Below are 15,416 nucleotides of genomic sequence, written 5' to 3' on the forward strand. Positions count from 1 at the left end.
ATAAATTCCTATATAAAAATTATCTGAGTTATCTCCCCTTGTAAGGATTATGTATAATAATACATCAATTCTTACAATTGAAATGCATCCTGCTTTGAAATTGCTTCTTTTATTACAGTAAATAGGCTGATTTTGCAATCCAAGATAGCAGAAGACCCTCATACTTCTTAACTTCAGTTTTATCCCTTTAATGTATCATAATTATCAAATCTAAAATGGCATTTCAAAAGGCAAATCTTTACCTAACATTTGTAGCAATTAAAACAATATTCAAAGAATGTTCAGTGTTTGAACTATAAAACTGTATCCAATTTTATACGGTTTATATGTAAACAAAACAAAAACAAAAGGCTTACAAAGGACTAGCTCTGAATTAAATTACAAATAACGATTTAAAATTCCACAAAAGTGAGTATATAATGTTGGTAACATATTGCAAGATAAAAGAAAACAGCGTGTAAAACTATGACAACAAACTTGACGATTTGACACCTAACTGGATTCTTAGGGAGTCAGATGATTATCTATATCAAACAAAACAACCTAACAATGAATGTAATATTTGTAAACAGTAGCCTATCTTGTAGATCTACCTTGTTCACTAATTACAGGTGAAAATTTTAACACCTGAACAAGTACACCTTACAGTCATATACTATTGTGTATCTTTTGAAAAAGATTGGGTCGTTTTAAAGGCAATTACATGCTTATTACTGATAATTATTATGTTTTGAATTAATTTATTATAATTTGAATTAATTTTGAACAAATACTTAGACAGTCAGATTGTACTGTTTGATGTTTTTTTGTCTAAATTTGAAAGTCTAATTATATTTTTTTTGTCAGGTATTTGGTTTTAGGGTCTAATTTTTGGGGGTAATTCCTAAATTCTTTCTTTGTAAAAGTCAATGAAATTTTGAATTTGAAAATCTTCAAGACGGTTTCTTATTGAAATGTTATTTTACAGATCAAATGGTTGCCATTACAAAGTTGGATTGTTACATTGATCCTAGAATATTCAAATGTTCAATACTGTGCAGGCAGAGTTTGCTTGTTTTGTGCCTTAGTTCTCCATAGGCATTTTCCCTGTCCAAAATAAACTGCAAATCATTTCAATTCTGAAAGTATAAAGCTCAATATGAGTAAGCAGCTTGGAGTCTAGTACTGTTGCTATTTCCCCTTTCATATAAGCAATTTTATAGCGGCTTTATACCTAATAAAATCAAACAATTCATTTTTTTTCATATACACTTGGTTTTTCTGCTTAAATGTCTGAGCAGTTTACAATAGCAGCCATTGGTTGGGTTAACCTGTATTTGCTGTTTGTTAAACCCTATTTGCTCACTACATACACTGATACAGCAATATAACTATAACACAAAAAAGTATGGCAGTAATTTTACCCCCAAAAAATAAAGATGAGACTAACTTATTTGGCATGTACTATCTAATTCAATTATAGCTAATTTAGTCAAAAGATTGTATCAATTAAAGTGTTCCTATTCAATTTCTTGGTGGACATGAACGCCTCCAGTTCCCATTTACTTTTTTCCCTGATTTCTGTCTTACCCAACTTTATAAATATTACAAATCTCTAGATTAAATTACATATCTTAAAATAAAATTATGATGTCAATACTCTTAGCTAAATGATATATTACAATTATAACAAACTACTTATAACTTTACAACTGAATGGCAATGATGATATTTAAACTTTTATCATACTAGTTCATTCATAAAGATCAAATAAATGTAATCATTCATAACATTATTGATTGATCAAGGTCAAAGGTCATATATGTTTGAATTATACCCGATCGGGTATCAATATATTGTGTGTTTACCTCTTTACATGAGGAACATGATAAGGGTCAAGATTTTTGTAATTATCAAACAACAAAAAGGTCATTTTATCTAACTGTCGAAGACAACTCAAAAGTTTTCAGCAAGTGTTTGATTTTTTCATTCTCGTCTTTTTGAATGACGCAGCATTACGAGGTAAGTGTGTATACTTAATATTTTTCACTTTTAAAATTTAAATTTAAACTTTAAATAAGTTTCACTATGCATTTGTTAAAGGGTCCTAGTTTACAAATAAAATAATGCAGAAAAAGATATTAAGATTAAGTCTTCTATACTGACATTAATGGCAGTATTTCAAAAAACAACCGGTATAAATTTAAATTAAAAGGATCGATATTGAGGTCAGCCAAAAATTTAGGAGTAAATAAAAATTATAGAAAATATTGTTGTGTAATGTTTTTCTACAGTATTTTCTAATGTTTTTACAGGTATTTTGTGGGTAAAATTTGTAAGAAAAGTAGAATTTACTTAAATTGTTATTTATCTGATGAAAAGCTCCAAACTAAAACCCTTTTGAAATGACCTATTTTCAAAGTCACACATAACCAGAGAAAATTCAAAATTTTGTTAGTACTTATCTTAAATGTAAACATACATTATGTGGGTGAAAACAGTATAAACAAATACTCTTACAACATTAGATCAGGTTGATAGACCATGTTGACAAAGCCACTAAATAAATATACCCGGCTACAATTTATGGAACATTGCCATGGGTAGTAAAATCATCGAGTGATAGTGAAGTTCTACCTGTGTCAACACCATTCAAATAATTATTTCAATAGGCACAAAACCTCTTCCTTAATCATTGAAGTTGGAAAAGTTGTTGTTCGACAAATTGATAAACATCTTATACCTGTTTTAATTCATTGCCAGAGAAAAGTGGTTACTTACAAATGTTTTATCTCAGAGGTTCTTATTTAAACCCCAAAAATAAACTGCATTTTTAAATACTGATCAATTTTGAAGGGTACAGCCTATGCCAGTGATAGGTGTACACAATTTCTAGATGGATGCCATTAATTTACTCAAGAGAGAAGTTAAACAGGGCCAATCCTTACTGATTTTCTAGAATTTATCATTTGAATTAAAAAAAAAAAAAAAAAAGTTGTAATGGATGCTTCTTTTCCACTTTCCTTGAGATTGTTTTGAAATAAACTCAATAGGGGCATCATGTTTACCCCCTCATAGCCTCTAACTTTACACAAACTAAGTTGAAAATCAGTGATCTGAATAAATACCACAAAGGACTGACTAACGTCAACAGAAACAAAAGTACACAGTAAAATTTAGCTGATACAATCTATGAATGAAAGAAAAAACAAAAGATAGGAAACTGAAATAACCCTGACATTGGTTTTCGTAAGACGGGTTTATAAGTGCAGTGTAATGTTAAACAATGAAGTTTTTCTAGTATTAGTTTCAGCACTTTAGTCCATCTAATTTTATGTCTTGGGTGTACAATGGAAGTTAGAAACATTAAAAAAAGCTTAATCATGACTGTGACACACAATCAGAGTGACCAAAGTGTTTATTGCTATGTAAAAAACTCATATAAACCTAAACACTTCACTGATTTCAAAGATTGATTTCATATTTGTTATTAAAATATACTTTTCACCTTAAAATTATGATGTGAAATGATGCAAGTAAAGTCATAACGGTTAATTTGATACTGATTTCTGTGTACACAAAATGATTTTCACTGATGGTTGCACCATACAACCCAACCTTTGGTGAACAAAAAATTGTGTACAAAGAGTGTTTCATATTATATGTAAATATTGAAAAAGAAGCACACATCATCTTCCTTCATAAATAAGGTAAAGTAGCATAAATCTGTTAATTTTTTATGAGCTCACATTCCTTCGTTTAATTGAATGTTGCTTTTGGATTTTTTTGAAATAAAGACTAATAAAATGACGTATCAATAATCTGTTATGTTTATTTTAAACTTCTTGGGTACAGAACATGAAATAAAGAAGACTGAAACAAACAAACAAAGATAAATTTCAAATAATTCAAAGTTAAACAATTTGAATTTAACAGTATTCAAGGACATTTTACCCCTGCAATCAGTAAAAAGAATTTGTTACAAGTTATGCATTAGCATATATTTAAACGGCGTTTTATTTGTATTTCATAAACAATTTACATATTTGATAAAAAAAATCTTTTCTAATACCATCTGCATCCATGGATATCACTTTGGGTTCTCTGGAAGAACGTATTATCATGTATTTTCATCTTTTAACACTTCACTTTTAAAACTAGTCAAATATGTTTTATAAATTGTTCAAAAAAAATAAATCATGTTTAAATTTCATTCAAACCTAAGCAATCCTCAATTCACATTATAAATGTTGTATCATAGTCTTATGATTGTGTTACAAGTAGCTCCATCAAATGCTTTTATGTCAAATATCAAATTTTCATATCAATTTTAACAGTTAATTTCTCATATCTTATAAATAGCTATCTACCGTTAGTTGATATTCTAAACTGAAAACTTAATTTGATATATATGATATACTTTTTCAGCGTCTTATTCTGAAATTTGAATTTAAAATTTGGACAGAGGATCCTAAGACAGTATTACGTGACGTAATATAAATGAATTGCTGAATATATTGACATTGTTTAAAATAGTTTATGTTGCCGGGGTCATCTGTTGGTTTCATCAATGAATAACGAGATATACCTTATTACCATACGTGGTAAAAATGAGTTGGTCTGTAGAACCATACCTAGAACATTATCTGTTAAGTTATAAAAGACTAACATGTACTAATGCTGCTTTGACTTCAATAGAATGTAAATAAGGACATGTCTTTTGATACCTATCAATCTAATGATTACAATATTTAAATGTGTAGTTGATATTACAGTATGCTAACATTTGTTATGGGCTCGTTTCAATGATCATTTTCCAGAGTGTAGAGTCATAGATGAACTAGGTACACCAATGTTCCATAACTGTCAACTAAAGAAACACCCAAAGAAACATTCCAAGAGGTCCTTTTTTCTATAAAACTATAACAGAGATCTATATGTACTTTAATGGTGCATCTAGCTGGGTGGGAATTACTTTACAACAGTGCAAATACATAATAAAATGTTTAACATTTGATGTGTTTTATAAATGATAAAGACATTAAATTTAATAATATTAAGAGTACATCAAAATAGAAAAGTTAGCTTTTTTCAGCTAAGAAATTTTAAAATCTTTAAATTTAGTATTAAAGATTAACAGAAATAACAGTATAATTTATAATTTGTTGCAAATATTTAAATCATATTCAAAAAGAAAAAAGTTTAAAGATGTAACAACTAGATTTCTGATAATATTAATCATAACTATCCTTAAACAATATTTGTGAGGCATTTTTTAATGATTCCAATAAAATCTAGATATGTTAAAATTTCAAAACTTACAATTATTTAATATATATAATAGCATTCAAAACTTACATTAATCTAATATATATAAAAGCAACAAATGCAAATTTAGTAATTATGTTCCAGTTATGAAAATAAGGCATAGAATATCAAAAGAGTTCAAACAATCTTATATCCTGAAATTTTATGACTGTAGAATATAAAACAGTAGATGGCAAAGATTAATGTGAAAAATATATTTCCTAAAATAACTAACTTCAACCTGGAAATCCAAATGTTGGGCAAAACTTTTCACTAAAGTTATTAAACTCTATATGAGAGTCAATTTTCTTGGAATTAAAGCATTTCAATTTGTTTATCTATAATTTAAAGAAAAGATCAAAAGTTTAGATATCATTAATCAAATATCAGGCGAGGCCTAAATATGCTAATATTTCATTTATTTTGGTGTTCGGGCGAATGACATGAATAACCTATGTATTAAGCTGCATGTAACAGTAGAATAAGTACTTGTAACATGCCACAGTATTATCTATTCATTTTTAAGGATTAAAAAAGCAATATTGTGAAAACTTGTAAGTGATTTTTTTTGGTAAAATTAAAGTTTTAAATTTTAATGAAATAATTAGCCCCGTTAAAATATATAATTATTAACATCCTGAAATAAGATAACAGTAAGATTGCATGTTGTATATTTTTATACAGGGAAGATGACAACACTTTAGAGATAGATTTCTGTAAATTATATTGAATTGTTCGTATGTCATACCCCCTGGGTGGAGGCAGTATTACAGGATACCAATACATCACAATAAAATCTATTTAAGAATAAATTTCATTTTAAATAGTGCATTTGCAAACTCAGTCAGTCAGTTAAAAGGTGAACGATTAAACAGTCTTTTGGTTTAGAGAAGAAAAAAACTCATTGCCAGAGGCATGCAAATTTTTATTCAGGAATATTTGAACTTAAAAGCAACCCTTTAAAGATTTGAGCCTATCTTACTTTGAACTGAAAAATTTTGAAGGGCCCAAATCAAAATTACACTATCTACTTGTCAGCTGTCCAGAACATAAGTAAAGTCTGATGGAACTTTGTGAATCCATCTTTTGAAATTTTTCAGTTCACAAGAACAATTAAACATTGCTCTGTAATGCCTGTAAGATGCTGAAATATATTCTTAAACTACCAACTACTTACACACAAGGGTGACTCCCAGACTCCAAGTACTCTTCCATCAGGTGACCATTCAATTCCTGCTAAATCATCTGTGTCTGTTTGAAAATGCTATAAAATATAAATCAAGCCAAACTCCATTATTAGTTGATTAGTTTGAACTTTCAAATTGTTTGTCGCCTTTTTTGGGATTATATATTATTTCAATATATTTGATGGCCATATTGACTCATTTCTGTTCTTGATAAACAACAGTTTTACAGTTGTCATCTGACAATGGAACCAAAATCTACTTCTCTTCCTAATAAACATAATGTAGTATTCACTCTTATAGTAAACAAAACAAAATCCACAAAAATGTTGTGACTGTGGTTTTTTTTCGGTGCTGTCTTCTTCTTTTTTCATTTAGTTGTGGCATAAATCAGGCATTTAGTTTTTCATTTAGAATTGTATCACCATTTTGTCAAGCTGGCTCTTATAAGGTTGCTATATAATCATGATTTTTGCAAATTGTTGAAAGCAATCAAGTGCCCTCATAGTTTATATATCCTAGACCTGTGGCAATCATACCACCATTCCTTATTATTACATGAGTTCTTTACTGCTTGTAACAGTTATTTGTTGTACATCAAAATAGACTTACTTTGACAAGCTCCCAGTTACTACAGGCAAAAATGCTGACAAAATCTTTGCAATCCCGTCTCTCGGCCAATGCCATGTACTTTCCTTCACTGCTAAAATCAATCGCTGAAAGTAAATGTATTTGTGACAATACATCATAATGAACAAATATTATGTTTTGGTTTTTTATCTTGAAGCTTGTTTCAATGTTTGTAGCTTGTCCAATATCTCTCTGACATATAGGGGATGGATTTTGTAACCTCACATTTTCTGTGATTCCATTTATGTGGTTTTCAAATCCAAAGTGAAGTTTCACAAGATAGAAACAGCATGACCTCAATCAAAACTAACTCTTTTTGTTCCAATAAAATGTGGTTTTCCTGGAACAGTGACATATTGTTGTTAATTTCTGTGTCATTTGGTCTCTTGTGTAGAGTTGTCTTATTGTCAGTCATATCATAACTTCTTTTTATCTTGCCAAAGGGGGATAAATACATAAGAAAATATTATAAGAAAATAGTCTGAAAGTACTGTTAGATAAAAAGTTAAACTTGCTGAAAGGAATTGCAACCTTAAACTATAAGTAGTTGTGTTCCTTTACAATATTATGGTCAATTTCATTTGTATATTTAATGTGATGTTGTCTAACTTTAATGCACACTCAACCTATCGTACTATAGCCTACCTTTTTGACACTGTTTCGGGTACCTTATGTAGGATACTGACTTGGTTATCAAGGACCATACTGTCACTCTTAACTGTAAAATAAACATTTTTATCAATGTATGCAATGTTTGCACCTGTCCTAAGTCAGGAATCGGATGTACAGTAGTTGTCGTTTTTTAATGTAATTTATATGTGTTTCTCGTTTTTCGCTTTTTTATATAGATTAGAACCGTTGGTTTTCCCATCTGAATGGTTTTACACTAGAAATTTTGGGGCCCTTTATAGCTTGTTGTTCAGTGTGAGCCAAGGCTCTGTGTTGAAGGTTGTACATTGACCTATAATGGTTTACTTTTTTTTAATTGTTATTTGGAAGGAGAGGTGTCTCATTGGCACTCACACCACATCTTCCAATATCTATATATTACTTCAAATTGTCACTGATTTCAGTTTTATGTGTGTTTTCATGTCATAAATTATGAAGAGTCAATACCACTCCAATGACTTACAAGATAACACTGCATACATTACAAAAAGCTGCATCAAGAAAAAAAAATTTCAGTGAAGTTAAAAGAAAAAAAATCATATATATATATCAACGCAACATCCTGCTAAACAAATTAAGAGTAAATTGTACAGAAATAAGAAGACCTCTTAAATTGGATGACCAAACAATATATAAGTTCTTGTGTTCCCATAAATGCTCAACATAAGGTTTATTAGTCTAATTACAGTTACTTCTAGTCAATTTATTTTTTATTTATTTTTTTACTTTGGTGTCAACTTCTTTCACTTGATTTACAGATATATGTCCTTAAAATGGAAAGATGTTGAATAATATCTATATGCTTGGGTTGAGACCAATTTAAATATTAAAAGTGTTCCAACTTTACATATGTCTACTCTAGTTCATACAAACTCTGGCAGTCTAATAAGGTATTATTAAGTAAAATGAGAAAAGTTATTCTAATCACAAGGAAGTAATCTAAAAATATTTCACTTTCTTTTTTTAAAAGAAGGAAAAATATATCCCTAATTTTCAAATGTTTAGGACAGAGCCTTCTTGAATGAAGGTAAATCCAGAAAGAACTTTGGATGCACAAAATTAATCAAGTGCTACTTCTATTTGTGAACCCATTATTTTTTAAGAGAAGATACAAAGATCATTGCAGACTTGCTACAAATAAGAAAGACCTTTCATTTCATTTTCCTTAGTACTTTGTGTACAACATTAATATTCATTATCGAAAACAATGTTTTCAAGCTGAATCACAACTCCAAAAGTAAAATAAAAAAATAAACATTGATGGGGAATTTGCTACAACTAAGTCGACAAATGATATATAAAACAAGTTAAATACTCCAAAAATCCTCCTTTAAACAACTCTGAAGCCAAATTAAATCTTTTTAACCTCACATGAATTTAAATGATTCTTTTATCAGAAGTAACGAAGAAAGATCAATTTGGTCAGTGTTCTTTGACCCATTAAACTAAAAAAAAATCATATATTGTCACTTTTTTTAAATAACCTACCAATCATTTACATTATGGTTTAAAAATATATTTTATTTCATTTTTCCGATCAAGGTGACATGTCATCGTAATCAATATGGGCTACTAACATTGACTAATGGACTAAATCACTGACAACAAAAACTCCAATACCAATTTTCTAGGTGTGACTGTAATTTTCTATGGGTGTTAAAATCAACCATCAATATCAGTATTGTTCACCCCGTCATAAAATTACATGATGTTCCGATGATAAAAGTGAAATAATTGTCCCATATTGTCAACATACAAACATAATTTGTGGGTTCAGCTTTCTATAATACGACCCTTCAGGTTATATACCACAGAGTTATAAAATTATTTAAAAGTCAGTGTGTTCAAATCTATCAATTGATTGCATTGGAATCTATAGCTTTCAGATTGAATGTTAAATCAGTTTCTGCGGAAAAATGCTTAGCGTGATAAAAGAGGATGTCAGGTAAGAGATTTTTATTTTCCTTCGAGAGCCTCTTGACTATGGATCACTTATTTTACAGTTTTTTTGTAAAACTATCAAGTTGAATAACTACCGTAAGAAATCACAAATTCAGTTTTAAAAGGAATTTTTCAATTAAAATTAAAATAAACAGGTCTTTGTTGCATGTGATTATCAATATTTTTTTTAGTTTAAAAGGGAAACATTGATATAATTTAATAATATGAAACTGCATGTGTGCAGAATAGAAATAAAGATTAGCTTACCATATAGCATGTGTATGACTGTTTCTTATTCATAAATCTTGTGCATTCATCTTAAATTTACCCTAGTCTAATAGAAATATGCTAGAAAAGAAAACCCTTTTTACATGTTCTTTTTTTTTGTTAAATCATGTATTTATGGTCACTCTTCTTTCTTTCTAATATAACATTTTTGACTGTAAATCTACGCATAAATATACCTCTGTTAACGGTTTTGAACATTGTCAAAGGGTTAGGCTGAACAGTGACCACTAGATAACTTCTACCTCATTTGACCTCTGGTGGAAAGCAGTCTCATTGAGTAATCAATCAAACCACAACTTCTTACTTAAATATACTTACATTAAAATCAGCTGTAGTCAGAATGTGTCTGCCATCAGGACTCCAATGGACACCACATAGCCCTGCAGAACCTTCATCTATTTTACAGTTCCAATCAGGCTGTTCTATTGACCATACCTACAATAAATTATATACAAATTATATGAAAGCATTTATGACTGTATATAACATATATCAGAAAGCCTTTTCTTACCATAATACATGTACTTTCCAATGAAGGCTGCAAAGAGGACTTTTTACGGACTAATAACAGCAGCTTGAAACTTGGAAGGACTTTAATTTCCACAAAAGTCAATATATTGTCTGTTCTATACTTTTAAATTCTGTAGTTTGCTAGAGCCTACAGGAATGATAGACTTGCATGTATATAGACTTATCTACCCTGAAGTAGATTTAGAGTTCTTTCATAGTAGTGTGGTAGCTTTAAGTTTTATTGAACATGTTGAAAGAAAGTTTATATATATGAAAATGAGAACAAAAAATATATAAGTGTGTTGCATATCAATGATATAACAACAACCTATTTTACTTATCAAGAATTATGACAGCTAGAGATTAAAATAAAATATCATAAATATAGAAGTATGGGAACCTTATTACATTGCTAATTGTACTATAGCATTTGATAAAACTTTGAAATTATTTAAATTGTTTTACTAATAAAGAATTTAAAAGGGTGCAAATCATAATCAACATTAGACTTTTAAAAAGTATTTGCAACTCTTATTATAAACCTAAAACCTACAAAAAGATATTGGACATTTCATTAAAAAACAATGAAACCCCTGTATTTCCACGATGTCTAAATGACAAGGAGCCTACTTGGAAATTTGTAATATAAAATCTTATCTAATTCAAAGAAACTTTCCATTTATATGAAATAAGACATTTACTGAATAATGTAAAGATGCCTGTGAAGCAATGTGATGAGTGATTAATGTCAGAGATGTCCTGGATATATTCTGGGCTTGGTGTGTTCATAATAAATCATTCTTATAATACTGTCACTATGTTTGGGGCTTTTAATCTTAAAATCACATTCAACATAATAACTTAGTTACATTTTAGAACCCATGATCATATATTTAACCAATCTTTTACTGCAAATTACATCTTATAAATATCCTTTATGAAAACTTAAAACTATACTTTTGATCTTTTTTAAAAGTTAAATTGTTGTACCCTGCTGTTTTTCAAATAAGATATTAAAATTAAAATTAGGCTGTGAAGATATTAAACAATAGTACAAATCCAATGAGGGTCCTTATCTCTTTCATCTCTTATTTAGTGTATAAAATTAAGTGAATAGTTTTCTCATTTGTTTACATATGATAAAACTAGCACCTGTTGTGAGAGAGAGAGTGAAAATACACACACCATGCTGATCACACAACAGGGGGGACAGTTATACACCTATTCCTCAGGTGTGTAATTAAAATATAGTATACTTCAAAGGAGGGAGATCAGGTGAACTGGTGTTAAGGTGTTTATCAAAATTTACCACCTCCCTGTTGATAAGTTAAGAGATTTTGTAAAATTACTTACAAATCTGATTCTAATCTGATTAGCAATACATGTTGCTAATTAAAATTACAATACATCAAAGGGGTTGTTTCTATTTACATGAAAAAGATATTGTATTTTTTAGGTGGAAAATATATCATATTGATCCTTATTTATTTTTTGCATATATATTCTTTTATCTTTTAATCTAGATTAACAATTATATGGATTATCAGGAATTTTACTTAAAAATCAAAATTAATCAGCTGGTAAAATAAAAAGAAATAACTTATTTATTTTCTTTTGAAGTTGCCAAATATTTTTAAATAAAAAAACATTTATCCATAGTAAATGATTACAATAGGTGTCAAAAATTGAAAATATTAGAAAAATAAACAAATACTGCACTTTTGTTTTTATTGCAAATATATAATCCATGTTTTTACATTGAACTTGAGATTAAATATACAAGATGTCAATAAGTTCTTATGCTGTCATTTAAATAAAAAACTTAAGTAGCTATAAGTACTAAATATTAACAATGATTCTGGTCTTAAACAAACTAATTGACAAACATTCATTTCATATTTTCTTAACATATTCTGAATATGAAAGATTAGATAAGTGCAAGTTTACAAATGTATACAATTTTGTTTTTAAACCTATGCTTACTCCTAATTCAATTCAAATTCAAAGGAAAGCTACATAAGAAACAAAATTCCATTGAATTATCAGCTTTAAAAGTACTTTTTTACTATTAAAATCCTTAATTTAGTGTAAGACAGTGTAAATATGTCCCATAAACTGAATATAAAACTACCATATCCCTTTATTTTTAAGATATATTTTAGACTCCATCAAAACTAACAAAAAAGCAATGTTCATATAAGAGGAGATAACTCTAATTGACAATCTAAAGAAGAAAAAGTCATGACTTTTCAATTATATTTATTTTCATTCATCTTCAAATAAAGCCATATTATTATTATAAAGTACAATAAGTCCTACTTTTAAACAAATACCATAAAAGTGTCTATTTAAATCGATTTGGTTTTACACAAAAGAATGTCAGTTTATAAGAATTCATAACTGAAAACAATTTAATAATGTCAAACTTCTGAACAATAATCTTTTTAATATGTTAAGATTTAAGGGCTTTCAGTGCATATGTCACTGATACCAAGTGTTGAGATTAAAATTTAGATGAATACATTACAATTATGGATTGTATACTAAATATATTTTCTATCACTTTTCATTATAGATTGTATAAGATAATGATGCAATGCTATTAAAATCCCATAAGATAAGGCATTTTAATATCTTATTCATAGAGATAGGCTGTGACCATTTGATGAGGTCCAACACTAACCTGAACTACACCTCTCTTGTATAAACCACACAGAACAAACTGAGAATCTGAGGACCACTGAAAATAGAAAATATCATTATTCTATTCTATATATACCAAAACTTTACTTAATATCTTCATATGTATAATCGCTTATATTACTTTAAAAATTCATTCTTGAATATGGCAATGTTTGACAATTTCCCCTTCATTTGCAAGTATTAACTTCAAGTACAGCTTGAATATGAACAGAAGCTGGAAATAGTTGTTCATGGCTAAGCTTTGCATCAAACAAGTACTACAAATGTAGCTATTTAAAATGCTCTTTTTAAGGAATTTGCTAGAGTTAAATGCAGGATTCAGTAAGATAAAAATCCTATAAATTTGTGGATAAGATGTACAATGTCATCTTGAAACTTTAAAACCATAATAGCAAAGTTCACATCAACCTTTTTTGGTCCCATTTTTTGTTCTGTATTTCTTGTAAATCCATCACATACTGTGTACATTTTTCAAAGAATTGTTTAATTATACATTTTTTTTATTTAATATCAAATCTTTTTCAATTCAAATATTAAACAAAATCTTGAATTCATAATGCTTATGCGTTTCATCTCCTTTTAAAAGTCTCAAAGATAATCTTGAAGAAATATCTGCTGTAGAAACACATGGTACAGGGTTTGTTTATATTATTTTCTTGGGTTTTCTTGATCTATTTTTAAAAGTCTATTTTTAGTATGCTGCAATCCTGCCCTGTTTCTTAACAAACCTCTATGCATTGTATGGTATCAAGGCAACTGTATAGATTCTGTATTTGGAATGTATCTACATCTCTGACAATTAGACGAAATTCTACAACTGCAGCCTGAAAAACAAGGCAACCATTATTATTTAAGCAGGACATAAGCCATTCAGATTGGTTTTCTTGTTTTCATTTGTTTGGCTTTTTTTATGTTGGATCTTTCTATAGATTAATATATGTTATGCTCATTGTTGAAGGCAGTATGTTTACATCCATGTCATATAGTCATAATAGTTCTGTGCATTACAGGTTTTACTTATATGCATATAAGGTTCAAATTATACAATGTGTAGAAGAACAACACATAAAGTGTTCAGATTCTGAGAGAGTAAACATCTTGAAGCTTGCAGTGAGGCAAGGTTTTTTTGGGGCTTAGAGTTGAAGGCCTCACTGACTTTGCGATGAAGATCAGCAATAAAAGTGCTATTCCATTGCCTTGCTTTGCTCTGCATGTACTGGTTTTGTGTCATGGATACATGTAGATACCTACATCTTTTCCTTCTGTAGTATAATATTCATAAATCATACATGTGTTATCACCTTAATTCCGACAATTCTGCATTTAACAATGTTAACGGAAAATATGTCATATGTTTTTGTCTGACACCCCAACTGACATATTTTTTAAACATCAAATTTTAATGCCTAAATTGCACCCAGTTAACACAAAGCAGCTAGCAGAATCATAATTAATAATTTAGAAATAATAATGCCATAATTATTATTTTATTTAACAAAAACCGTGTCAGACAAAATATTTGTTATCCAGTTGTGTAGACATTTTAAATAATATGTGTCAACAATATGAACTTTTAAGACCTTTTTGTTTAATTTCTTTAAAACCATAATTATGTATTAAGTTGTGTTTTCTTAGGACTAATCCCAATAAAATTACTTTGTTTTCCTTGCATTAATTTTTTTTAATAAATGACTGACATTTGTAACCCTTTATTATATAAATTCTTAATATAAACAGTAAACACACATTGTTTTCATAATTATGCTAGTTGTGTAGCAAAGTTTTATCAAAAATGAAAGTTTAAAAAAATCTTTAACAAAATTATGTACAATATGAAAGTAAATACAATCTTCACTATAATTTCAACTGCTTTTTTATTGGCTTACAAAATCTTTATTTATTGCTAAGATCACACAAGCCTACTACATTAATTAGAAACACAAGCCAATTACTTAAAAGGAAAACAAACTAATTACAATGATTGGAAAATAAAAGACACAATTTAATTAGCTTGATGAAGTGAGTTCCAGTTCTGAGCTTTGCAGGATGCAAACAATATTCTTTCTTTGAAGTATATTGGAATACACAACTGAAAGGGAAATTAAAAAAAAATTTTGAAAAAAAACCAATAATCACAATAATTTTGTTATTCTCAGTTCATGCATCAATGTATTGTCTATTGAATAGTTGTCTCTGGCATTAACA

At 28.7% G+C, this 15,416-nt stretch overlaps 2 protein-coding genes across 5 annotated transcripts in view; one reads left to right on the plus strand and one right to left on the minus strand.

The window, feature by feature from the left end:
- The window catches only part of LOC134693648 (WD repeat-containing protein WRAP73-like), a 48,439-nt gene that overhangs the window by 32,008 nt on the left and 1,015 nt on the right, over positions 1 to 15,416 (minus strand). Inside the window, exons 2-7 of the mRNA XM_063554531.1 lie at positions 13,940 to 14,035; positions 13,192 to 13,248; positions 10,317 to 10,433; positions 7,746 to 7,818; positions 7,083 to 7,186; positions 6,464 to 6,550 (exon numbers count right to left, since the gene is read on the minus strand). Of these exons, the coding sequence (XP_063410601.1) occupies positions 6,464 to 6,550; positions 7,083 to 7,186; positions 7,746 to 7,818; positions 10,317 to 10,433; positions 13,192 to 13,248; positions 13,940 to 14,035 (534 nt within the window). The remainder of the gene's footprint in view (positions 1 to 6,463; positions 6,551 to 7,082; positions 7,187 to 7,745; positions 7,819 to 10,316; positions 10,434 to 13,191; positions 13,249 to 13,939; positions 14,036 to 15,416) is intronic.
- The window catches only part of LOC134693647 (cellular tumor antigen p53-like), a 40,023-nt gene that overhangs the window by 5,116 nt on the left and 19,491 nt on the right, over positions 1 to 15,416 (plus strand). The window contains exons 1-2 of one of the 4 annotated variants that reach the window (XM_063554522.1): positions 1,852 to 2,001; positions 9,649 to 9,714. The exons of 2 other annotated variants lie outside the window; for them this stretch is intronic. In XM_063554522.1, coding sequence (XP_063410592.1) covers positions 9,686 to 9,714 — 29 coding nt within the window. In that variant the 5' untranslated portion in view covers positions 1,852 to 2,001; positions 9,649 to 9,685. Of the gene's footprint in view, positions 1 to 1,826; positions 2,002 to 9,648; positions 9,715 to 15,416 lie in introns of those variants that run through there. One more of the 4 variants, XM_063554527.1, reaches the window with a different exon arrangement.

This window comes from Mytilus trossulus, chromosome 12, assembly GCF_036588685.1.
Source record: "Mytilus trossulus isolate FHL-02 chromosome 12, PNRI_Mtr1.1.1.hap1, whole genome shotgun sequence".
Taxonomy (NCBI): Eukaryota; Metazoa; Mollusca; class Bivalvia; order Mytilida; family Mytilidae; genus Mytilus; species Mytilus trossulus.